The sequence below is a fragment of the Helicoverpa zea genome, chromosome 2, assembly GCF_022581195.2.
Source record: "Helicoverpa zea isolate HzStark_Cry1AcR chromosome 2, ilHelZeax1.1, whole genome shotgun sequence".
Lineage (NCBI taxonomy): Eukaryota > Metazoa > Arthropoda > Insecta > Lepidoptera > Noctuidae > Helicoverpa > Helicoverpa zea.
In genome coordinates this window covers 10,491,869-10,519,100 of record NC_061453.1, presented here as the reverse complement: position 1 = coordinate 10,519,100, position 27,232 = coordinate 10,491,869, and the positions used below count along the sequence as shown (strand labels likewise).

Below are 27,232 nucleotides of genomic sequence, written 5' to 3'. Positions count from 1 at the left end.
GTGTAATTCTTGGCTGCCTTTACAATAAAATGACATGTTTTATTGCAAGATTGCGTTAGTGATATAGCTCAGCTGTTTATTGTTGACGTCAAGATGATTTTTAAATGGTGCAATACTGTGATGAAACTACGAAACTATGTATTACAGATGGCATAGACCATACCTGTGGGAGATCCTCCGAGTACATATTCGACCATTTTGACGCCGAGTCCAGCAGTATCACGAGGCGACAGAATGCTGCCGGCATCACCGCCGGGGAACGCGACACCTCGTCGCGTGCCCATCATTGGAACGCCCACATTGTGTTCCACAGCTATAAAAACATTATGTTCAAAAACCATGCATTACTTAATTACATCAGCTGTATTATTGTTATTTAGTATGTTGTGTAGTCTGTTCTAGCAGGATTTCATAACAGAGCGTCATTTCGATTGCTAGGTCATGAATAACGAAACGTCGAAACGTCGATTTTAATATCTTCTGAATTAGGTTAGTCCAATTAAAAAAAGTCCTTGTTGTAAATTAATTTGTGTTGGAGCTCCGATTGACATCGAGGATGCGTATTATTTCTTATAAATACCAACAAACTTTATTTGTCTAAAAAGGACAATAACTAGAAAGGTAATGAGAAAGTGTCGATGTGTAACGAACCTTGTGCAGACCAGGTCGGATCACGCCACATCTGCTCGGGGTTCAACTGCAGAGGCGGCAGGTGGGGAGGGCCCTTGCTGTCCCCGCCAGCGCCGGGGCCTTTGTCCCATAGTTTTTTTGCAGCAGGTGCAATCTAAAAACGATAAAAACATTTTCTAATTATTGATAAACTATACTAATGTTAACAGTTGTATAACAATTTGTTGCCAGATCAAGAATAGCCACTGGAATAATAGAACACATTATATCGGAAATAACATCAAGCATCTTTACACATCAGCGAAATTATGGCATTTTAAATACCAGACAATCATTACAGAAAATTTCAATTTTAAATCGGTAAAGACAAAAGCATTCAACAGGGATACAATAAAATACAAGCAGATGTCATGCTTTTAACATATATAGTACATTAATAATGTCAGGCTAAATATTTTTACTTAAACTGTTTAAAACAAATTATGAAGCAAGGAACCTTCATCCAAATACTTAACAACTTACTTTAAGTGGCGTTAGAATGATGTCCTACTGTTATTATTACTGTACCATTATTTAAAGTGAATGTTTCAGTGTTTGAAGCTTGGTTTGGTAATTTATTTTTATGTCCTTTGTCCTTCCTTCATATTGATCTTTTGTTAAATGCAAAATCGTTCATAATCTGCATTTACTAACTGAATCCAAACTAATATTATAAATGCGAAAGTAACTCTGTCTGTCTGTCTTTCTGTCTGTCTGTCTGTCTTTTCTTCACGCCTAAACTACTGAACCGATTTGTGTGAAATTTGGTACAGACATAGTTTGAAACTTGAGAAAGGACATAGGATAGTTTTTATTACAAAAAAAAATAAAAATAAAATTATTCCGGACATATAGCGCCATCTATTGGTCAAATCAAAAATCTGCTGGTAGTCACTATTCCACGCGAACGAAGTTGCGGGCAAAAGCTAGTAGAAAATATGAGGACAAAAACAGGTGATTTAAGATCAAGACAGAGACATACATAGCAATACACTTATAACATATCATGTGATACTTGTTGTGCAGAAATATTTGGTTGGAAGACTTGACGATACACTATCAGTAACAACTAAAAGCTAGCTCTCTCTTCACCTAAAGCGCTTACAAAGCTACATCCTAATCATAATGCTTAACAAAGCAGTTATGGTTCAAAGTATTGGTCTGTAATAATAGAACTTCTGCGTAAGTAATTATAATAAAATAAAATAAATATACTACTATATGATACACCTGTTATCTGAGACTTGTCAGGGGTCTTACACTTTAAGCTGTTAATTATTACCTGCAGTCATTGAAAGAAATACTGTCTCTGAGGTTCTATTTATTTGCTTCCCAATTTTCAAGTAGGTAACAAATTGTGTGGATTATTATTATTATCCAGCAACACTGTTAAGCATCCCAATCTAAAGAAATAAAGGTTTATTCCTTTTTGGTTTGTTTACAATTCTTTCACAGGTAACGCACTAAACTGTTACGGTCACACTAACTAAACTGTTCCTGAGTAACATCCCTACTAATATTATAAATGCAAAAGTAACTCTGTCTGTCTGTTACGCTTTCACGTCTAAACCACTGAACCAATTTTAATAAAATTTGGTACAGAGATAGAGTTGATCTTGCGAAAGAACATAGAATAGTTTTTATCCCGGACTTTGGAAGAGTTCTCTTGGAAAGGCGATATAACCGAACTTGACGCGGGCAAAGCCGCGGGCGGAAGCTAGTTTTGCTATATTTTATCTGGGGACGGACCCAATGGACGCAAAGGAAACCATCGGTAACAATTCATTATCATAAGAAAAGCACTCAAACTAACTGCAGATTTCTGTAACTTTGATTAGCAATTATTGAACTTTTAAAATAAGCTTCATATAAAACATGTCAAATTTCAATTTCTAATTGCAAATCTATTGATAAAGAATTTATAGAAATCCACAGCATATCTAAACCGACCTGCTAAAGACTATTTGGTAATTTTATGAACATTTTTTGACATCAAACAGAAATGATGCAGTTCGTTTCAATAGTTTTTACATCAGTTAGGCCTATTATATCTATTACAGTTTCTCTTGAAACATCAAATTATTTATAGATTTTTATTTCCAAAAATTATGTCTCACGAAGAAGAACAAAAAGGAAACTCCTTGGTAATCATGGAGATGTTTTATTTATTGATAAAAAATACTAAATAGTCAACTTTAAGGTGTATGAAAATAATATTAGGGGCATGTCAGAATCAATAGAATCAGCTGTAACCGTATAAGAAAATTATAGTTTTACTGCCACTGCAAGCTGATCTTGGATATTCTCTTGTTAATAAATATTCAATGTTACATATATGTTTTAGTTTTAGGATAACTACATAGAAGGCTTTACAGTTAATGCAATAATTTCATTGTAATTCAAATTTTATAATGTAGACCAGAACAGTTCAAATATCCTGACCTAAATATAACTTTATTGGTATTTATAGACCTTTAGCTTATAGCTATAGCTATTTATCATGGGTACGTACACCATGCAAACGGAATCTCTCTTAAATATTAATAATAGCAGTATCTGATATTGCTGTTATGTAAACATGGATGGAAATTTTAAAAAATGTATTATAATAGGTATTTCTGATATCCACATAATTTTTCAAAAAGCATGACAGGAATATTATAAAAATAGTAACATAACAATTTTGTTACATCAATCTTTTAAAAAATCTGCTGAGAATACTCCAGTAAAACCATCGTATTGAAGCGAGTTTTCATATTGTTCAATTAATGAATCTGTTTCCCATAAATTATTTTCATTGTGACTCATTTAAATACTGATAAAAGAAGAAAAAACAAGAAAATATATAAGACAGGTGATTACTAAAAGCTTTATAGTAAAAGGATATTTTTATGCACCTCATAGAATTTTAATTTGCTGGTATGAACTAAAAAGTATTAGAATTAAATGTAAATCATTGACAGTTGAAAGGAATAAATACCTTATTCTATGTTCATACATAGAAATCTGAAGACCTATCTATTATGTACCTAATTATAAATAATTGGTCACACACACCGCTGCCGATCCAATGGCGACAACAACAGAGTTATCATGTGAAACTAAACCAATTTTACAGAATCAATGACTGAGACATACGATTATGATAACGTTAACTCAATAGTCCATAGAAGATCGACTTCCCACGCTATTACTCTTTAAAAAAAAGTAAAGTAACAAACCGGTGAACAATTTCCGAATCAGAAATGGCGGACGCCGGTGACAAGTAAACAAAACAAAAACGGACCTGTTGCTCGAAAAAACCAGGATTTCCGTAACTTCATGACTTAAAACAGCAACCAACTTGTCTAATCTACGATATAAAACCATAAAACTCACCATGTCGGGGCCCATATCCTTAACATCAGTTTCGAAAAAAAAGTCGCTCAAGGGTTTCATGCGTACAATCCGCCTAAAGCTCAGTCATGTACTACAACGAAAGCTTATCGTGAGAAAATAACACTTTATACGTGAAACACTAGTTCTATATAACATATACACTAACCACAACAATTATAAAGCACATTTCTTACACTAAAATGTTTATTTGCAGCGAAATAAAACTAGAAAGATCCAAACTCAAATAATACAATGTTGACTTGTTTCGAACAAAGGACGTACGCCGACCACAGCGCCTGCGTTATAATTCCCCGTACAAGGGAGCGTCGCACGGAGCAAAGTTTAGTGTTCGCATTTGATAGATGGCGTGCACACCAAAACTGGGTAACCATAGAACCTAAACTGCTGGAGGCGCGATCGTTTGTAGACTGTTTTTATAGTCTATGCCTTTTGGCGCTCTATTGAACTTCGTAATTTTTCAGTGCTAGAGGTACGGACTTACGCCTTTAGAATACCTACGTAATGAAGATAATTCTGTTACATTACGGAATAAAACGTTCATATTTATGTTACAAAGACTAGAAAATAACGTCTATTTTATTTTCGTTGATTAAGATACAGTTAAATTGAGCGACTTTCAGCTGTCACACCCTGCTTTACCCCAGTGTTCGAACGAAAATTCTATTTTTGAGCGGCGTAAACCGGTAGTTTTACACATTGTGATTGCAAAATAAAAAATCCTCCGTGTCTACATACGTTCCTACGTAGTGCTCCACATAGTTAAACGTAGGAAAATATTTTTTTATAACTTCCACACCCTGTCCGTCTTTAAGCGTAGGTATACCATGTCCTTGCCAATTTCTTCTCTTCTAGAAAGCGTCTCAAACTTGATTTGTATTATGTAATTTAATTTCTAAGTTTATCAGGATGAGTGAATAAAGTTATTTGGGAAGTGAGTGTGATACAGTTACGTACTTATTTTTCCTTCTTATCTATGGGGAATAAACTGATAGTATGTAATTCCGCTTTCTTAATACAAAATGAATTTCTCCAGAAATAAAAAGCAGAATAGATACGAATCTCATATCTGAAATTCGCGGATATCAAGTGCTACCAAGGCGAGGATACTGTCTTTCACAGGTGAGTGGTAAGTAACGAAGTGACAAAGAAGACTAGTTTCCGGGGTCCAGGTAAATGAGTAAGCCGGTGAGTCTCTAACTGCCATTTTTACACGTAGTTATTGCACTATTATCGGCCTGTCCGGGAGCACAGTTCTAGTTTTTCCAACCGTAGTCTATTCGCGTCTTAGCACACTTGCCAAAGTTTGCTTTCAGAGTTAGCAATAGTTTAGCTCAAACCAGCGATTTTCCTTGGTATATTTCTATAGTGCATACAGGGATAATCGGTGATAATGTCACCATTACTTTCATAAAATTGTTTGCACAGGACTTCAACATGTTGCGGCGACCAAAAGTTCGCCTCTAAATAATCCGGGTCTGTATAGTCCCGTGTGCATGGCAGACATATTAATTCAATTTATAATATGAATGTGTACGCGCTGCAGCATGACTGAGGTGTGGTTCTATTCAGTCGGATACATAATTAAGCTTGCTGTACAGACAGCCCGTTGTTATTGATTCGGATTGTTATCACATAAGGGATAATCCTTGTACCCACGCCGCTAGTATGGATTGTGTTATGGTACGCAATTTACATGTTATTTTGTTTATCTTCAGTTACATAAATACTAATATTATTAAACAGATAAAGTTCATATGTAGGTATGTAGGCAATTTCGTAAAAACACATTTTTTTTTTTTCAAAAAATTACCACTACTAGAGCTTAGAGCCTTATGATGTCAGAGAGATAAGCTTTAGATTTCGTATAGAAGTCCGAGACCCTTTTTTAGAATGAGCGGAGTTCATGGTAAAAAGAAGGTTCAAAGACCTGTAAACATGACAAGTTCAAACTTTAAAGTAATCAGCAAACTTTCTACAAATGTCGTCTCAAACAAGAGCAGTGCAAGTCGTATATTATTGATTAAACCTTCTTTCCAAATACGTGATACGCTTGTCTGGCTAGCATTTTTTATTTTCTACAAGATTTTATTTACTTTTCGTCACGCTCGACCATAGTATGAAAGAAAGTCAGGAACTCCATCTTAAATGCCTAGGGCAGAAAAATGCAATATTTTTCGGAAAGCTCGCTGTGCTTTTCTACTATCACTACAACAGTGTGGCAACATACAGCGCGAATGCGAACTGAGTTTAGTAGGTTTTATCGAAAAATGAAGAGAATAAAAGCTATCAAGCCTGTGTGCAAAATTACAAGATATATAGTGCTAGGTGTTTTCATTGCAACAGGATAAAAATAAATAATAAAGTACATATTGAAAATAACAATACGTTTTCTTCTCGTGTGACTATCGGAAATGTATTGAACAATACTTGAGCAAGGGGATACGCTGATGACAAAACGCTCCTATCTCATCTGCATGTTACATGATAATTTTATTTGTTATGAGTTCTATGTACTCAATAATGAAAAGTAATGTTAACTTATGATATAAGTAATACCTACGTCGTGTCACAAGCAATTTTGCACGGACGCAGATGTACTCCCTACTCCTTCACTCTCACATAATCCGATAGGACGGAAATTCGACACAACCGGAGAGACGCAGAACTGAAATTAACGTATTCTCCGATGCACGGGTGTATCGATCATCAACTTCCAGACTCCGGGCTGCTTTGTTTAAGTTTTCTAGGAAAAAGTTTCGATCGAAAGGAACTGATGGCTATATAAACCAGAAGAACAAATAAGCGATTGCGGGAATTGGTTCCTACAGGACGAGGGTCAACCCGCGGGTGCAATTGATACTCCATTTGAGGACGCATTTAAATAAAGGTACATACAATCTTGATATTATAAGGTTGCATAAAAGCCTGCAACGCCTGAAATAAAATCTGTTCATACAGTCACAATAACCTATTACTTAAAGTAATGGTCTCGTTGTCATTGTTATTATTTTGTATTAACAATTGATTTTTAGCGGCATTTTATTTTTAAACTGTGTTTTAAATAAAAGTTCAACTCTTTGCTAGCGTGTTACGGCCATTCCCGATAGTCTATCTATCTGTGGACTTGCATCTTTAAATCTTTGTCTAGTATCCTATTCAAAATTACTTTTATAACAATTACAATTGAGTCGAAAGGGACTCTCAAGATCTATTAACCCGTTTCGATATAATAGTGTTAGATGGCACATTTACCGAGGACGGCACGCAGCTAGGGATGCGGGTAAAACCACTGGCAGCAGTTAGTCTTATGATATATCTGTTATGGACCATGTGATTAATTCGGGCATTATTAATAATGCCCGAGCATTATGAATAATGTCTAGCTTTATCGGGCCAAGTGATTAATAACTATCTTAACTTCATTATTTATCACATTGCACGGGCATTATTATATTGCTACATGACAGTTGGGCAATTTGATAATGAAGCAAAAAATTGAAGTTAGTGACGAAAACGTATCCCACGTAACGGTTGCCCGGGTAACTGGGTTGAGGAGGTCAGATAGGCAGTCGCTCCTTGTAAAGCACTGGTACTCAGCTACATCCGGTTAGACTGAAAGCCGACCCCAACATAGTTTGGGAAAAAGGCTCGGAGGATGATGTGACGAAAACGTATCGCTGCAAAACCGACTCCACGTAGTCTTGTCTGTCCTACCCCTAGAGTGCAATTCAAAACCGCGTAAGTGTGGAGGGGCGAGGCCCGAGCCCCGCAGCACCGGAGCCGTGACAGAAGCCATGCTTGCTTACATTTTAAACGTACTGAGTTAAAAAATTAGAAGCTAAATAAATACATTTTATGATGTCATTTAATAGTATTTTAGAAGTTTACTGTTAGAATGCATGCTACAAATTTAGATGCTAAAAAATAACCATCATGCGGAGTTGTATTTAGAGCGGTTTACTTAGAAGATAACGAGTGGCTGAGATAATATTATTTAGATGCTCGTTAATTGTGGCTGACTTAGTAATTTAGAAGGCAACATACATTATTCGGGGCGAATAATTATATTAAAAAGGAGCCTGTTTAATAAGCACCCTTTAAATATGACTTTCCTTAACCTTTAAATGCAAAAACTAGTGGATTTTTAAGGCAGAAGTCCTTCATAATTAATCCAAATCATGAGGCTGATTATTTAAGTGGTTTAATATTTAGTTTATTTTAAATTAAATGGCAATAACAATAAAAAATTGAATATAAATATGTTATTACTTTGCCCAAAAGGTCACGGGCAATATGGATAGTGCCCGGTCAATTTGATTATTTGAATAAATATTATCAAATTGCGCTCTCATATTGGGCATTTTTCATAATGACCGGGCATTATGTATACTGCTCAATTTATCACTTGGTCCATAACATATCCAATAAATAGCATTCAAATTCACAGGGAACAATATTTTGGAACAAGAAGAAGAGCATTTAGCCTATCCTTCTTCTTCATTCTTGAATTCGTTTGCTCTGATTGACATATTTTTTACCTCGTCCCGTTTTATTTAAAGATGCAAGTATTCTTATAGCCTTAGTGATTATGAATTATTTTTGTGAACAGTAGAAGAGTAGATGTAAACTCTGTGGACATGATGTGTTTCTTATAAAATATCTTGGTCAAGTATACCTATACGTTTGGTAAATTTAAGACTGCATGAAATATATTGGAAACAGAGACATCATCAATGTATGACATTAAAATCAAAATGTTTTCAGATAACACATCGTGCACAATTCCAATGACTATAATTTTGAAACTCGTACAAAAAATATTTATCTAATACTAGTGCCTACTTCTAGTTAATGAAGCTATCAAATTTTGGGAGAAATAACTTCAAGCAGATACAGAGCAGGTACAAATCATGACTGCGAAAATTAAACAGACTAGATTTTTAACAAAACTACCGCAACATTTTAATATGATGGACATGCAGCAAAAGATAAAGGTTCCATAAATTAGATTAATCAGTCACCCATTACTAATTAGCAATCTTTAAATCTCCTTGTGTTACATATTGTGCATCAAGTCACGTAGTGACTGAGCGAGAAGCCTTTCGTAGTATTGTAATACACTAATTTTGTTGCACTATTGGACGACAACATGTACATGCAGAACATCTCAAGTCCTTAAGACTCAGATAGATTTAAAAAATCAAATATATGATATCGAAAAGTGTGCTTTCCAAAACATTCCGTATTCTTTTATTAATAAAATTCGGCAAATAACATTACCAACATATGTACTAAGAATAGTCTCCGCTAATCAAAACGATAGATTCCCTTTTAGACGTATAGAGTTCCTGACTGTTATTATAAATAACATAACCATAATTTCAACAGGCTCGCGCAAAGATTGATATTAATCATCAACAATCATACACAAGCCAAAAAGCGAAAAAACAGACTACGCCGTAGTTAGATTTTCAGCTATTGTGGCGGCTGTTTTCGAAGGAGTTCAGCTTGCTGTGAAGTACATAGTATAGTGTATAAAGGTATGCACAAACACGGATGCACTCTTTGTTCCATCACTCTGAGACCCAGATACCGCCAAAATAGAGCGGAGAAAAACTTCTGGTGTGGAGACTGGGCCTCATATAGTCTGGCGAGAAATCAGGCGCGGGAAAAGCCTTACTTCTGAACTCCAGGCCGCGTTGTGGGTGATAAGTTCTCCCATCCAAACCCGATCCAGTAATCGTACTCGAGACCCCATGCACAGCAATAGCGCTTTATAAATACAGTACAGTTTACAATACAGTATCCGAGATTAGATTATATTTTAACCAGTTTCTGCCATGGGCATCTCTTCCTGAGGGAAACTGTTTAAAACACTCGGATAAAAAGTATTACCATAAAATATGATTTACGGGTGGCTTTGATCATTTTCTTCTGTTAAACCTTTTCAAGGATTTCAATAATTAACCGCCCCGTGGTCATAAGCGCGAATGCCGTGTACGGAATCCAGGGTTCGATCCCTGGGTCATGTGAAATCACTTTATGGATTTTAAAACTTTCACAAAGCAGCCTGAAGTCCGGAAGTTGACGTTGTTACATTCCCTAGCAGCCTGGGAGGACGGCGACCCTGAATGCTACTCAGCAGAAGTCGTTATTAAATTCCACGCAGATTTGAGAAAACTCTAACTCAAGAGAGTGATTAAAACTGCAACCTACTCAATAAGAATAAGAAGATAAAAGGCATTCTAATCAACTTCCAAACTTGTTTCTGAGGTGACCTACATGGTTATATCCAGTAGTTGACAGAGTACTATATTCCTTCTATTGTAGGTATAGTGGAAATACCTAGGGATTGAAATATATATTTTGATGAAATAATTTGAAGGGTAGCTGAGACTGTGTTGCCGCCTTTTTCTCTTCCCATTCCACATTATACCTAACTAGCTGTTTTCCAGCAGGTCCATCCGCATACCTGTGGGAACTATTGCCTATACCCGGATAAAATATTGGGTATCATACTCGGGGATAGTCTAGCTTCCCAAAAGCCAATTGAAAGAATATTTCAAATCTCTGCAGTAGTTTTTGAGGCTTTAAACAAAGAAAAAATGTTTCCTCTTTATTATATTAGTAATAATATAGATGTAGGAGCTGATGTACTTTGAGATTTCCAAGAAATCTCAATTAGAAAAACTTGCACCTCATTTATGCCTCGCGGATTGAAACATTTGCATTCAGATGGCATAGTTTTCCTAAATGAAACCCTTAGGGGTAGCAAAAAGAAAAAGGAATGTAAGGTTGTTGCTATGGGCCAGTGATACCACACAGCTAATTTTAATAAAATATTTTTATTAATAGAAGGTATTTTTTGTCTAATCTCTAGTTTCTAAGCCAGTATTTAAGCAAACTGACCGGCACCATTACTCACTAAATTCTATTTAGTCAAGAAAGCAATAAATATACAGGGTGTTTGGCGCATGGACCGACAAAAATTTTTGGGGGATTCGTGAGGCCATGTACTAGTTTTCACTCATAGACCCAATGTCCTATATGTCACTGTATTCGAGATACGATTTTTTTTGTTTGTTTTTAAAAATTACCGGAACTATCACCTTTAAAACGCTATAACTTTTCAGTCTGTTGTCGAATTTACACCAAATCACTTTCATTGCGTTCTCTGATGTATTATTATTCCAAATAAAACATAAATTCATAGCACTAGATGGAAAAAAAATACTTGTTGAGCTTCCAAACTCTTAAAAATGAAAAAACGTATGAAAAATGTCAAATTCAAAATTAATTATAAAAAAAAGTAAAAGCTTTTATGAACTTCGTTTAATAAAAAAAAATTGCCTACTTAATACCCTTTCCAACGATATGCCACATGGGTGTGAAATCATTAATAATGTCGTCAAAATCAGAGCAGGAACGAACACGCACTCTAACGTCTCTAACAACGAACCCGTTTGATAGAACAATGGTAAGCAGGTAATTGGCAGGTAAACTGCCTGTCTCTTTCTTACGCATGAAAAATATCTCTTGTCTTTGTCTATCATTGGGTTGGAGTTTGTTATGTGATCCTTGTTTAGTCGAGATTTGACTATCTCTGCTATCGGAAGTGTCCGTGTATTTCACGTTTTCCTATTTCGTTGTTTTTTGTTAAAGTTTGTTTTTGTTAAGTTTTGTTTGTTGAACTTTTCTGTTAAACTGTTGGTGTATTCACCGTGCTTGTTACAATGCCTAACTTCAGCAACGAAGAGTATGCTGACATGTTGTTGGCATATGGCAGCGCTAATTGTAACGCTCGTGAAGCGCGTAGAATTTACCAGCAGCGTTATCCTAACCGGCGTATACCACACCACGAGACGTTTGCTACAACCTATCGACGTCTGAGGGAGACTGGAAACATAAATTTCCAAGAGCCTCGCGTTAATGTGAGGCAACATAATGTTGTAATTGATGAAAGCATTTTGCAAGCTTTTGATGAGGATCCAACGACAAGTATTCGAGTTGTAGCTGAAAGACTTCACTTGTCGGTTTGGAAAGTTTGGTCAGTTCTTCGGGAAAATGGAAAGCATGCGTATCACTACACTTCTGTTCAAGGTACGTTAAGTACTTTATTTATTTTATCAGGCGAAATCGTAAAACTAAATTTTGAACCAGTTATCTTCGACCTTATTGTGCTGAAATTTTGCACCCAAAAAACTTGTATTTTAAAATGGTTTTAACCATACACTTATTTTAAACGTTTACAAATATCCTTGTAGCTTTACTGGTTCGTTTTTCAAATAAATACCTAGTAACTTTTATTTTTTCTAATTTTATCTTTTAAATTTATGTTAGTTTTTGCCATTCAAAAAGTGAATTTTTACCAGTCTTTAATGGATTGTTCTAGGTCTCATAGATGATGATCACAGGAGACGGCTCGATTTTTGCCGATTTATGATGCATACGGACGTAGATGATACAAATTTTTTAAAAAGAATTTTGTGGACTGATGAATCCAATTTTAATCACGAGGGAATTGTGAATCTCCACAACCTTCACCATTGGGCGCAAAAAAGACAAAATCCCCGCAAGAAAAGACAAAGTTCCTTTCAAACTAAGTTTAGTGTAAACGTTTGGGCGGGGGTTATTGGAAGACACCTGATCGGTCCACATTTCTTACCAGAGCGCCTGACCGGAGAAAATTATTTGAATTTTTTACTCGAAGATTTACCTGAATTGGTATTACCAGTATTAGATGGAGAACCAATTATTTTCCAAAATGATGGCTGTCCAGCACATTACCAGCGAGACGTGCGAGAACATTTGGACAACTGTTTTCCAAATTCATGGATCGGAAGAGGCGGCCCAATTCCTTGGCCTGCACGTTCACCAGACCTGACGCCCTTGGATTTTTATGTCTGGGGCCGTGCAAAAGAAATTGTGTATGCGACTGAAGTACCCACAAGAGAAATTTTAATCGAAAGAATAAATTGCGCCTTTGAAATTATGAAAGCAGAAATGCGACTGAGGACGACGACTGTAGAAATTAGAAAAAGATGCCGTGCATGCATTCGCAACAGAGGCAGTCATTTTGAACATAATTTATAACTTAAATTTAATTAAAACATTTTAAAACATTTTTGTGTTTTCATTACCCTGGCACTGGTTAATGTGTACCTTTAGGTTTGTGACGACATTATTAATGATTTCACACCCATGTGGCATATCGTTGGAAAGGGTATTAAGTAGGCATTTTTTTTTTATTAAATGAAGTTCATAAAAGCTTTTACTTTTTTTTATAATTAATTTTGAATTTGACATTTTTCATACGTTTTTTCATTTTTAAGACTTTGGAAGCTCAACAAGTATTTTTTTTCCATCTAGTGCTATGAATTTATGTTTTATTTGGAATAATAATACATCAGAGAACGCAATGAAAGTGATTTGGTGTAAATTCGACAACAGACTGAAAAGTTATAGCGTTTTAAAGGTGATAGTTCCGGTAATTTTTAAAAACAAACAAAAAAAATCGTATCTCGAATACAGTGACATATAGGACATTGGGTCTATGAGTGAAAACTAGTACATGGCCTCACGAATCCCCCAAAAAATTGTGTCGGTCCATGCGCCAAACACCCTGTATAGTTGATATTGAGTAAAATAAAACCTAATACCAACACTCAGAATAAAAACAAATCAAATGATATCAACATAGCAACTATAAACTGCCGATCCCTCAGAACTCCTGAGAAACTTCAAGAACTAGAAATAGCATTAGAAGAACTAAAATGGGAGATTATAGGGATTAGTGAAATAAGAAGACTCGGACAATCTATAGAAGATCATGGCAAGTACATACTACATTATATAGGGGAGACGCCAGGAATGTACGGAGTTGGATTCATGATCAAGAAAAATTTTTCAAAGAATATAATGGAACTCAGAGGAATTACAGAACGCATAGCGATGCTCAACATAAAACTAAATGAAGAAGAATGGTCCATTATACAGGTATATTCACCAACCGAATCAGACAAAGAGGAAGCTGAAATTTTTTACGAACAGCTCCAAAACACCATTGAAACCGCACATAAAAACGTCATAGTGATGGGAGACCTCAATGGTCAAATTGGAACACAAAAAATAGGAGAAGAACAGGCTATAGGACAACACGGTTTTGGAACCAGGAGCAAAAATGGAACAAAGTTAGTGAACTTTTGTCTCCAAAACAGATTAAGTATTCTAAACAGTTTCTATTTCTACAAAAAGAAAATAACAAACAAATGGACATGGATTTCACCAAACGGACTCTACAGGAACGAAATAGACTTTATTATGTCTAATAACCGAAAGCATTTTAAAGATTTGTCGGTCATAAAAAACCTAAATTTCAACACAGACCACAGAATGGTGCGAGCTACAATGGCAGGAATACTTCCTAAAAAACCGAGACGTTTTCATGACAAATACGCAGTTGCTCAATATACTAGCGAAACAGAAGTTCTTCTTAATAATCTCAAAACAGCACTAGACAGCAAAACATCTCTACAACTAGAAGGAAAATACAACAATCTGTTACACCAACTAAAAACGGTAACGAAGAAAACAAGCACACACATGAAGAAAGAAATCTCACCAAAAATTAAGGAACTAATAAAGAACAGAAAGGAACTACTTCAAGGAAATACAACTCAAGACAGCCGTAGAAGAATTTCAGAAATTAGCAAACAGATAAGCTCACAACTACGTAGAGAAAGAAAAACAAAACGGTCGAATACACTGAAGAACTACATTGAAAAAACAGGAGGAGTAAAAAAGGCACTAAAAGAATTAAATTACAAAAAAGATTGGATACAAAAAATGAGAAATAGAGAAGGCAAAAACACGGGAAACAGATTAGAGATACTAAAACTTGCTACAAATTTTTACCGAACACTGTACCAAAGCCTAGAGATAGAGCATGTTGTAAAACATTATGACACACCCACGAACGAACAGGAAATACCTGAAATAATAAAAGAGGAAGTCATAAGAGCAGTTAGGACACAAAAGAATGACAAAGCTCCAGGATCTGATCTTGTTACAAACGAATTGTTGAAAATAACACTACCAGTGATTGCCTCGAAACTCACACAAATATTCAACGAAATTATCGAAACGGAAAAGACTTCTAAGGATTGGACGAAATCAACCATTATACTGCTACACAAAAAAGGTGACAAAGGAGACATAACAAACTACAGGCCCATAAGTTTGATGTCGAATATGTACAAAGTGTTTTCTAAAATTATACTATCCAGAATTGAAACCACTTTAGAAGAAAGCCAGCCCAAAGAATAAGCAGGATTCCGCCGAAACTATTCAACCATTGACCATATTCACGTCCTTAGACAAATACTACAAAAATATAAAGAATACAACAAGACTTATGTATTATCTAGCGTTTGTAGATTATAACAAAGCATTCGACACAATAGAACACGGATTTATCTGGGAAGCATTAAGAACGCAGGGTGTACCAACAAAATACATACGGATACTCCAAAATGTATACACAAAAAGTACGGCACGAGTAAAACTGGAAGCTTTGGGCGAAGAATTTCCTATCAAAGGGGCGTACGACAAGGAGATCCTATCTCGCCGAAACTATTCTCAGCCGTTTTAGAAATGGTATTTAGAAATCTAGATTGAACGAATAAGGGTTTAAATATAAATGGCGAATACTTGACCCACTTACGTTTCGCAGATGATCTAATCATATTCTCTGAGTGCCCAAAAGCTCTTGAAATAATGCTGCAACAACTAGCTGATGAAAGTGGGAAGGCAGGCTTAACAATGAACCTAGCAAAAACAAAAATTATATCCAACTCTTCACAAACAGTCACCATTAAAGTTGATGAGGAGGAAATAGCATATGTGCACGAATATGTATATTTGGGACAATTAGTATCCACCACGGACTGCATGAAAAAGGAAATAGAGAGAAGAGTATCTAACACATGGAAAAGATATTGGTCACTCAGTGAAGTAATGAAGAACCAGGAAATGCCGATTAAAGAAAAAAGGAAGGTGTATAACATGTGTATCCTGCCATGTCTACTCTATGGGTGCCAAACCTGGGCATTGACTGAACACCTGGCAAACAAAATAAAAGTTTGTCAAAATGGAATGGAGAGAAGCGTAATAGGAGTCAAAATAAGAGACCGAGAAAAACTGACAGATATTAAAAGTTTAACTAAATTCAAGGATGCATACATAACTTACAAAGAACTAAAGTGGAGGTGGGCAGGACACATGGCAAGAGAAAAACAGGAAAAATGGACTAGGCTGGTAACCGAGTGGTGCCCGCTAGACGGCAGGAGAAGCAGAGGCAGACCAACCAAAAGATGGGAGGATGACCTCAAAGGAGTGGTGGGCCCTACATGGAGTCGTACAGCCAAAAATAGAACGGAATGGAAAACTCTGGAGGAGGCCTTTGTCGTAAGACAAGTTGAATAATTGCAGACTGTAGTTACAAAGATTGTAAACATTCTGTATCAGATTTCAACAATAAAGGCTTTTTATTTTATTTATATTGAGTAAAATTTATCTATATCTACACTAATATTTATAAAGAGGACAGATTCAAATGGTGGTATTTTTGTTTGCATCAAATATGCTCTGGATCTACTGAACTGAAGACTTTGTAGAATTCTTTCACTGTTAGGCAGCTACATTCTCTGAGCTGAATATGGGCTTTGTTTTAGCCAGACATGGGAACAAGTTGCCCTGGGATGGGTGAAACCACATGGAACAAGAACTAGTAAAATATACAGGGTTACTGGTAAGTAGACCGCATCCTTTCAGGAGGTGATAGTATAGGTCAATACGGACAAATTTGACCCTGGGATACACTGGGCAAAAGTTAACCCATTTCAAGATAATCGAATTTTAAGATCTTTTCTTTACAAGTCGTCTAGGTACATGTATACATTTTTATTACTAGTTAAAAGTCTTGTTTTTGCAGATTTTTGTGTGTTTTGTGGCTGTTTGGATAGCTAGATAAATGTAGATGTTTTTTAAGTATTCTGCACAAAAAAATGAAGAGTAATATTTTTGAGAAAATATCTACTAAAAAAGTAATTGCTGTTCGCTATAATTTCCTCTGTGATTTGTGCAGTTTTATGGTTTGTTATTATGTAATGATTCATCTTCTATCCAAAAACACACAAAAATCCACAAAAACGAGACTTTTGACTAATAATGAAAATTTATACGTGTACCTAGACGACTGATCTTGAAACTTGATTATCTTGAAACGGGTTAACTTTTGCCCAGTGTATCCCAGGGTCAAATTTGTCCGTATTGACCTATACTATCACCTCCTGAAAGGATGCGGTCTACTTACCAGTAACCCTGTATAGTGCAAAACGCATGAAGCATTTCTAAAATGTATCTGAAGCACACCGTGACTATGTGCAATGAATAAAAGTTTCGAAAATTGCCTATGATGCTTTCATAAAAAACAATAGCTATATAGTTCTGACTATGTGCCCTTGACAACTGTTGAATATTTACAAATGACTGCCAGGACACTTGGGCTAATTGTTTTTGTTGAGGCACATACTGACTAACCACACCTTGCTCAGATTAACTTTTGATTGATCACCCCACACAGCTATTACTACAGGCTTTTCACAAATTGCATGTGTAAAAAAATATATATTTATGTTTTGAGAGAGTCATATAAATAATATATAAATACTGTATTAACAGTTTAAAAGAAATCCCTTGATACCTGTACAATATACATTCTACTATGGATCTTATAAAAAAAAAAAAATTTAATAACTTTTGATGTTTGGTCTCTGAGACTAATTAAAAAAAAACAATGTCATTAAAACAAATAATTTCTTTTCATAGGAACTAGGCATGAGTTAATGAAATATTAACTTTAACAAGTTATGAAGTACCAAAACAGTGTTTCTTTATATTTACTGTATATAGGCACGATCTTGAGCACCATCTCACCTGATGGTAAATGACAATGTGATCGAATTTAAATGAATTGAACCTACTTTAATTTATAGTCCTATACCATCATCTAAACCAGCTACAAAGTTGATTTTTGTAATGTATTTCATAAGCAGGTCACATATGCTTAGTGGATGTTGCATGCTCAAGAGCATTAAGTAAGCAAGAATCAAATTGAAGTTAATTTTAGACCTTACAATATACATTGAATCTGATTAAGGGACACAAAATGTACATTCTAAAAATAGTATACATTCTACATGTGCAATAATATACGCCATAACACGTAAACATGCAAAATTACAGAAAAAATTAAAAATGCTCTTACCTGGTTTCTGATGGCAGCAACTGGAGTAAGACCTAGTTGATTCTGTCCTTGTTGGAGAAACTGATTGGTTCCAGGAGCAAGCATACCAGCTTGACTCAAGTACATCAGGTGCTCAGTATTCTTTCCAATACCATTCATAGCTTGCATAGGATTTCCGTGGTGTTGATGAATGTCATACAGGCCTTGTTGGCCCAATTGTGGTGCATTTTGCATGCCTTGCAACTGTGGCAGCATCACTGCGCTATTCTGAATTGTCAAATTGTTTCCAAGAGTAGGGTTTTGCAAAGGAGCCAGTTGAGTGTGTACCATGTTGGTAGTCAAATGAGCTGGATGGCTTCCAATAACTGAAGGATTCATAGCTAATGTTCCAACTGATGAAGCTATGGCTTGGTTAATGAACTGTTGTTGATTTGTTTGTGTATTCTTAAGTTGCAGTTGAGCTTGATGGTGCATATTGTTCATAGTCATAGGGTTGGTGTTCTTCCATTTATCTGGGCTCTGAAATTGTAATAAATAAACATTGAATAACAATTCATGGGTACTAATACAAACATAAATAATGTAAAGTTACTGTAAACATACAAAAACTACAAAACATTGACAGGTAATTAGCAATTTTAGGTTATATTGTAATAGAAAGATTACATAGGTGAAATTGGGGTAGGCAACTAACCTCAACAATAGTATCGTCGCCAACAGCCCAGCGCTGTTTAGGAGCTAGCGAGGGCAGCTCGCCCTCCTGTGGCTCTCGTTGGAACACGTAATGCACAGTGGCATCGTCCTGGCTCCGAGCCTGAGAAGCGCGCGTGCTCTGCAAACCAGCTTCACCCGCCTCTTCTTCCGCTCCCGTTCCCGGCCACTTCATTGGGCTACCGTGAGGTTCGAGCATTCAGTTTCACAACACTTCGATCCTTCGTAACCGTAAACACAAAATGTCTCGCGATCTACTCTTTATAGATATAATAGCGCTACTTACAATAATAATACAGCAGATGTGTAATTAAACCGTTTTACATTATCAAATAGACTACATACAACAGCCAGATCTCGATATTGAATACATTTGGCGACTAAATCTGTCTTTTTGTCTTTGTAATGACAGTAGGTTTATCAAAGCACGATGACAGCCGCTAAGTGAAACCAAAATATTGCACCTACTGCAACGGTCTCCTTGACGGATCGAAACAAAGACAAGAAGTGAAATCAATGATTTATATGATACAAAATTACTGAATTGACGAATTCAGAAGTTATATGAGTTTTACTGATGTACTAACGTTAGGATATAGCTATTAGTCGGCGTCGAAAACTGAACGGAATAAACACTCAAAATAATACACTATTCACAGAATTTCTAAACAAAACGAGCACAAATATAATTACTATATGTACACAGAACTATTTACAATGTACAATTTTTACTAAAAACCCGGTTTATGCCATTGGCTGCTGTCGATACTTTCTGATTTAGAAAAGACGACAAACATTCTTCACTGCCTGTCCGCCATAATCGGTCGGTCGGGCAGATGCGATGCGCGCGCAACGCGCAAAACTATACTATAAACATAAATACATAAAGCTAGTCACGTTCCTGTGCAAGTAAATATTTACTTTTTAAATATCTATTTAATATTGTAAATTTAAACAACACATTTTTCAAGAACAAGAAAGTTGTACAATTATTAAAATTAAAATATAATAATTAAAATTATAAAGAAAAATCTTAATGTTGCATATTTTCAATAAATTTGCATACGCATGTCTTTTATTTAATTAAATGATATAATTAATATTATTTTTTATCATTACTTTATATACTTTCTATTTATATTTTCTTCAAATTAAATTTGGCTATGCAATTCATTAAGTTAAAAGAAACGTGATTTAGTTGTCTGTCAAATAATCCACAGAAAGTAAACAAAGTTTTTCAAAGAAGTTTGTGTTGCCATCGGAAATAATAATTGTTAATTTCTCATATTTCTCGAGAACTTTGACTTTTAATAGTTTTATTATATACTACAACCTATAACCAAGAGCTTTTAAAACCATTGAAACAGATAATCCCCTCGGTTTTTTTAAGCTCAGCTTGAAAGAGCCCCAACCGCGAGCCTAAGAGCACTTGCACACTAGAGGAATTTGACGAGCGTAAACGCCTCTTATTTTATGCACTCGACCTTAGAACAGATCCAAAGAATCCTATAGTCATAACAAACCTAGGGCGTTTGTCAGATTTCACCTGCGAATTCTTTGTCCCTAGGGAACTATGTTCCGCAACCGCACAAAGCAGTAGGCAGTTATAGCCTAAGTGTCTTTTACCATGCCGTAAGCTAAATTTAATCTCTGGCTGACGCACAGACGACATTTATTACTATAGTAAAAAATGATTAAATTGAACTGAAGGTTGAATTGTTACAAAAAAAGTCCCTAACAGCCAGTTTCTTCATCAAAAGTTAAAGCCAAAGTAAAAGTCAAAGTAATGTCTAAAGTAAAAGTAACGGTCAAATTCAATTTTTCTATTAGTTTTGCTGTCACTTTAGCCTTGAAAAAACGTATTTGATCGTTACTTTTACTTTAGACATTACTTTAACTTTTGATGAAGAAACTGGCCGTTAGCCAGTTTAGATAAATCCAAACTGAAGAGCTGTCGATACCTATATGAAATTCTTTCCTATAATGAGTCTGTCAGTTGTATTAAAGTTTGTTTTTAAGCTTAGTAACAAATTTTCCAATTCTCTTCTCTCAAGGTATAACAGTGGTTTTCCTGTAATTTCATTTTTAGTTTAGTTTACACTACTACTTTATGCTAGCTACTATTACAAGTGATAGTGGGTTCAGGATATAAAATAGTCTTATAATAAAACTAGATGATTATCCATGTGCTTGGTGTAGTCAATGTGTATTATAGTAAAAGTCAAAAATTATTGAAAAGTTTTATTTCACTTAGTTTATATTAGACTTATATTGGTTTGATCTTAAAGTGAAGGCCAATTAGAGAAAATACCAGGCATTTGAGATCTTGGACTAAGTAGTAAAAACCACGGAGTCCTTCAGGATCACGAGACTGATTCACATCCACTAGTGATCCAGTTTTAGATGTAGTAAAGGAAATGTGTTCTTCACCTATAACTATTTCCAATTCCTGCAAAAGACAAAACAAACATTAGCATCTTTTATGATCTTGTTGTAGCTGTATGGTTTGCATTATTTTGATTTCAATTTCAAAATAAATTAAATTTTGTGAACCTGGATCAACTTATATGTTATATATGTACAACTATATGAACCTTTATGTTATGGAGCTCAGATATATAACAATTTGTCTGTATACATAATCCATGGTACTGTTTTGATTCAAACGAATTAACCTAAAATCACTAACACAATATTAGCAGTTTAGGGTTATGCAAACAATGAATTTGTTGCTGTTTTACATTTCGACTAACAGATTTTTCTATTAAGTAATACGTATGATTGTGTCGTGATAATTAATGCAAGGAAAAATTGTTTAATTCATGTACCTGTCTTCCCACTCTGTCTGGTTGTGGCCATAAACGGTCATCTTCGTGCATAATTTCTGAGTCAACAATAATTCTCTTCAGCTCTTCCATTACACAAGGATGTACATAGGCTTCTTTACGAATCATTGTATCATTTTTGTAGTTGGAATTATTTGCATACCGCAATTTGCCATCAGGGCGGAACTCAAATTCTAAAAATTCATGACCAAATTTGCCTTTGTGGCCTACGTAGTAACGTATATAAAAATCCGACGACATAATTAAGTTAAATTGTGATAATGGACACTGTCATAAATAATAATTAATCGTACCACGCTATTTGCACAAACGAAAATCAATCAAACAAAACGAGAAGAGAAATCGGAGCAACAATTTTATTACAAGCCGAGCGGCATGAATGAATGAAGTGAATGAAAGTGACTCCGCTTGCGTGGTTGTGCCACAGAATACAAAAAATGACCCAAGATGCGTTTTTGCGTTTTTGCTGGGAAGTGGCGCAACAAACTCCCCAGCAACAAACTATTTTTAAAATGAATGTAAATATATGAATTAAACTAGCTTTCGCCCGCGGCTTCGCCCGCGTATAGTTCGGTTATATCGCGTTTCCAAGAGAACTCTTCAAATGTCCGGGATAAAACTATCCTTTCCTCTCTCAAGATCAACTCTATCTCCATACCAAATATTAAAATAATGTCAGTCAGTTTCTCTCGCGAGAAATCCGCGAGTGTTAAAGCGCTGTATAACATTAAGGAATAGGTATTGTCGTCGTTTTGGTGTTTATAGCATCTTATATACTAGGTTGATACACGAAACCCAAGGATACTATGAACCCTGCTATTCAACGCATGGTTTTGCATATATTATTAGATAATGTTGGCCAGGGGCCCGATTCTCCTAATTTTACTTAAGCAATCTACGATTCACGTTCGACTGCGATCCAATCCCGACTCGATTACGATTGAAACGTATGTGGCATTCCGCTATTTTTTCTTTGAAATAAACGTTTTTATCTTTTTCTGTCATTCAATAATGAACCATTTTGTCTGCAAATGATTAACTATTGCAATATGATTGTAGAGCAAACTACCGTATATACCAAAATCACCAAAACAGCAGACCAATCGCAAACCAATCGAATGTCGTTGGAATACGATTGGTCTTATATTAGTAGCAGAATGCCCGATATGGTTATTATTGAGATTCGAATTCTTTTCGATTTTGATATTAGCAATTGCTCATTCATAGTTTTATGCAAAATAAATTGAGATGTGTGTAAAGTGAGCTACTGTGTGGTCTACTTTACTATTCAATATTTTAATCACCTCTCGTTTTTTTGGGCATCCGCTTTTAAAAATAATGATTATAAAAAACCTTTTTTTTTCAAATTTTATTCATAAAAAATACAAATGTATTCTTTTTCGTTATTTGAATTATTGACAGTAACATTCTATTGATTACCAATTGTTTTTTTGTCGTGACCGAACGTCTGCGAACTGTGTCTGGTATATTTTGAGGAATAATATAAGTAAAATTCTAGATATAGTGTTATAATTATGTTTTGCGTTAATATCTAAGCTGAAATTTTGCTTTAAGTGAAGTTTGTAACAATCCTCAAAGGGGCGCCTTGTGGACGCGGTCCTTTATTTTTCAGACTCAAAAGAATAGTTTAATGTCTTCGAAAGATTATTTCTTCGTAACAATTTACTATAAGAACTTTCGAAGAAAACATAATCTCTTTCGTCTGTGTAATATAATATCGGAGTGTACTAAAAAGCCGGTTTGAAAGCGATTCTCGGGATCGCGTATAGACTACCTACCATTAACCATAGACTACAGAGTAGTAGAGGTTTAGAAGTTCCGTCTGTCAAACAAATCTTTTCTTTTCCAACCCAGCCAAGATGGGTGAGTATCAGTAGTTCTTGTGGAAATAAATAAAATCGAAGAATATCTTATAAATGGTGACAAATTAGTAATAATCACAACCGTTATGGAATTGTGAATTGTTCAGTGATCCAACTTCTGTTAATATTTTGTGTTTAAAGAGTGGAAATGAGTAAAATTGACTGATGGGAAGTATTGGTAAAGCTGCTGGTATGTCATAAATGATAATATTTGTGTGGCGCAGGTATCAGTCGTGATCATTGGCATAAACGGAGAGCTACGGGCGGCAAGCGTGCCCCCATCCGTAAGAAGAGGAAGTATGAGTTGGGCCGCCCGGCTGCCAACACTAAGGTGAGCACTTCGAAACATAACCTATTTTGACAAGTTGTTATATTTTGAACCATGTGTTTACTGTAAGTAAACCTTAGTTGCTATTGAACTACTTATTATTTCGCTTCTTTTTTCCATGTTCAGTTGCAGATAAGGTTTTAATCATTGTTTGTATTGCAGCTTGGCCCCCAGCGCATTCACTTGGTGCGCTCTCGCGGTGGCAACACGAAATATCGTGCACTGCGTTTAGACACTGGCAATTTCTCATGGGGATCAGAATGTGAGTATTTTGTACATGCTAGTGCAATAAAACGTTGAAGTGCATTTGTGTGTCTCATATTCAGTGATTTAAAACTGCTGTAATTGTTTATATTTCAGGCTCCACCCGCAAATCCCGTATCATTGATGTGGTGTACAATGCTTCCAACAACGAGTTGGTGCGTACCAAGACTTTGGTGAAGAACGCTATTGTTGTGGTGGATGCTACACCCTTCAGGCAGTGGTATGAGTCTCACTACTTGCTGCCTCTTGGAAGGAAGAAGGGTGCTAAATTGGTAAGAAATTGTCATGTGCTACTTATCTAACTTATCCAAACTCTAGGGTTAGTGTTGCTTTAAGTTTTAACTTGATAGTAAAGCTAGGTGTAGTAGTAGTGCTTGATAGTAAATGTTTCACAAATTAGTATTAACGTTTAGTTTAAAAGCCAGTCTTTTTCTGATTGGGTCCAAGCAACCGGATTTGATATTATGTTAGTTGTAGTGAGGCCAATGTGTATTTGAGCTATGCTGCCGCATTCGCAGTGCAATAAAGCAATGGCCATATGCTCAGGAGCTATGGGTAACTTTATTATTTATAGTTCTGAACATTATAGTAAATGCTACTAATATCTCTAGTTGCCATTTCATTAAAAACAATTGAGAGCATTTTTCATTGGCCAATGTATGATTTGTATTATAATGGAAAATAAGTAAGATTCTGTTGGCTGTTTAAAAATGTGCCTGTCTGGAGCATAACAGATCTGAATTTATATTTATAATTTTTTATACAATGATGAGAGTTTGCGTGTCAGATGAATGAATAGTGATTTATGCAAAAACTGAGGAACAGCATGAATGTAGTAGTATAGTAAATTTTAAATAGATTTATTTTTAATCTAACCTTATTGTTTATAGACTGAGGCAGAGGATGCCATCATCAACAAGAAACGCAGCCAGAAGACTGCCAAGAAGTATCTGGCTAGGCAGCGCCTCTCCAAGGTTGAGGGTGCATTGGAAGAGCAATTCCACACTGGGCGTTTGTTAGGTAAGCTAGTTCTAGCATTTGTTAGAAATATTTGAATAATCCAACATTCAATGATGTGATCGAGAAGTTTTGAGACTGCATTATGGATTGGTACCGTTTTGGGAACAGTCTAGCAGTTGGATGATCTATTCTGTCATAGTTACTCTGAGAATTCTTTCTATTGATGTTTTCATTTAAGGTTCTATTAAGGCATCATGTATTAAGCGATTTTAAATTGTTTGCAGCGTGTGTAGCCAGTCGACCTGGCCAGTGCGGCCGCGCCGATGGTTACATCCTAGAAGGCAAGGAGCTTGAGTTCTACTTAAGAAAGATCAAATCCAAGAGGGCGAAGTGAGAAGTGTAATGTAGAAATAAATACAAAAAAGTATTTTTTGTCTTTTCATTCTTCTAGCTTGTAACCTTCCACCACACTAAACATCTTTGAAAACTACATAAAAAAATCAACCGTGGCCTCTAGACAGTCTGACTGCATTTCAACTGCAATTTGCAGTTGACACGACTGCAATAGAACTACAAATCAAACATGCAGTCCGATTACAGTCGGCGTGCAGTCGTGTTCTGAAGTTGATTTGCAGTTCTATTGCAGTTGAAATGCAGTCCGTCTGTCTAGAGCCTTGATTGAAAGAATAACCCTAAGCAGCCAGGGGCAGACCGTAGATCTATGATCCCACTGCTGTTTGATAGATTGTCATTGTGGGACAACCATATTATGGCTTGAGATCAAGAAAAAAAACGGGCCAAGTGCGAGTCAGACTCGCGCACGAAGGGTTCCGTATCATTGTTTAAAATTAGCAAAAAAATCACGTTTATTGTATGGGAGCCCCCCAAAATATTTGTTATTCTGGTTTTCAGTATTTGTTGTTATAGCGGCAACAGAAATACATCACCTGACTCTCTATCACGGTTCATGAGATACAGCCTGGTGTCAGACGGGACGAACGGACAGAGGAGCGAAAACAATAGGGTCCCGTTTTACCCTTGGGTACGGAACCCTAAAAAGCGTGACAGGTCTGTAGTGTGCCCCATATGCCGAATGCCCAAGTTTAGAATGTTTTAAGATCAAAATCAAATACCACCGATTTTTAGGATTATTACCTACTAGCTTTCCGCCCGCGGCTTCGCCCGCGTGGAATTCGGTTCACCCCTCCCGCTGTGGGTTAGCAGCGGTGAGGGAGTGTCAGACTCTTACTGACTAAAATCGTCGTGTTCCGTCCTAGGCCTTTTATATACCAGGGCCGCGGTACCTCTTTCGAACAACCCGCAGCCGCGGCTGGCCCTGGCGCTACTGGGCCCCACTGATTTCAAAACAGACTAATTCGCGGCGAACCTTAACACCACGATACAGAAAAGCACAACGCCATCTATCGAGCTATCGGGAAGCTCGCGATTGAACAATGAGCTACAGGTTAAAGCGCGAGATATCATTGCACTTCTTACGTATCTTAAAAAAAACAACGTCACCACGTTTTAAAAAGCTATCATTCCACTTCTTATGTATTTTAAAAACACATCGTTACCACGTTTTAAAAACACCCAGCGCCATCTATCGCATACCTCAAGAACGAAATAACTTAACTAATACTTATACCAATTAGTAATTCGTTGAATTATAGTTAATTCAGGATAAGTAGATGTAAAAAAAATCGGTAAAAAAACTTTTAAGTTAAACGGTTTTATATCTTATGTGCACTGAAAAATAAAAAATAAAAAAACAGTTACCTATAAACCTACGTAGGTGGTCCCGGTCATATTAGACTAAAATAAAAACGTGGGGCCCATTCCGTAACTATTGTTGTAATACTTTCTT

At 35.9% G+C, this 27,232-nt stretch overlaps 3 protein-coding genes across 7 annotated transcripts in view; 1 reads left to right on the top strand and 2 right to left on the bottom strand.

The window, feature by feature from the left end:
• Window positions 1–19,943, bottom strand: part of LOC124643297 (maternal protein pumilio) — an 84,581-nt gene extending 64,638 nt beyond the window's left edge. For 3 of the 5 annotated variants that reach the window (XM_047182226.1, XM_047182238.1, XM_047182246.1), the window contains exons 1-4: window positions 19,068–19,943; window positions 18,395–18,892; window positions 652–784; window positions 164–313 (exon numbers count right to left, since the gene is read on the bottom strand). In XM_047182226.1, coding sequence (XP_047038182.1) covers window positions 164–313; window positions 652–784; window positions 18,395–18,892; window positions 19,068–19,283 — 997 coding nt within the window. In that variant the 5' untranslated portion in view covers window positions 19,284–19,943. Of the gene's footprint in view, window positions 1–163; window positions 314–651; window positions 785–4,047; window positions 4,326–18,394; window positions 18,893–19,067 lie in introns of those variants that run through there. The other 2 variants (XM_047182235.1, XM_047182255.1) reach the window with 2 other exon arrangements.
• Window positions 19,944–21,312: 1,369 nt separating this feature from the next.
• LOC124643689 (protein mago nashi homolog) lies at window positions 21,313–22,330 on the bottom strand. The gene is made up of 2 exons (XM_047182729.1): window positions 21,913–22,330; window positions 21,313–21,533 (listed from the first exon to the last, which is right to left on the bottom strand). Exons 1-2 carry the CDS (start codon window positions 22,168–22,170, stop codon window positions 21,351–21,353), a joined length of 441 nt encoding a protein of 146 aa, XP_047038685.1. The 5' UTR covers window positions 22,171–22,330; the 3' UTR covers window positions 21,313–21,350.
• A 1,333-nt stretch (window positions 22,331–23,663) lies between these two features.
• Window positions 23,664–25,792, top strand: LOC124642086 (40S ribosomal protein S8). The gene is made up of 6 exons (XM_047180395.1): window positions 23,664–23,814; window positions 24,038–24,144; window positions 24,304–24,403; window positions 24,502–24,677; window positions 25,296–25,425; window positions 25,650–25,792. Exons 1-6 carry the CDS (start codon window positions 23,811–23,813, stop codon window positions 25,757–25,759), a joined length of 627 nt encoding a protein of 208 aa, XP_047036351.1. The 5' UTR covers window positions 23,664–23,810; the 3' UTR covers window positions 25,760–25,792.
• The last annotated feature ends 1,440 nt before the right edge of the window (window positions 25,793–27,232 follow it).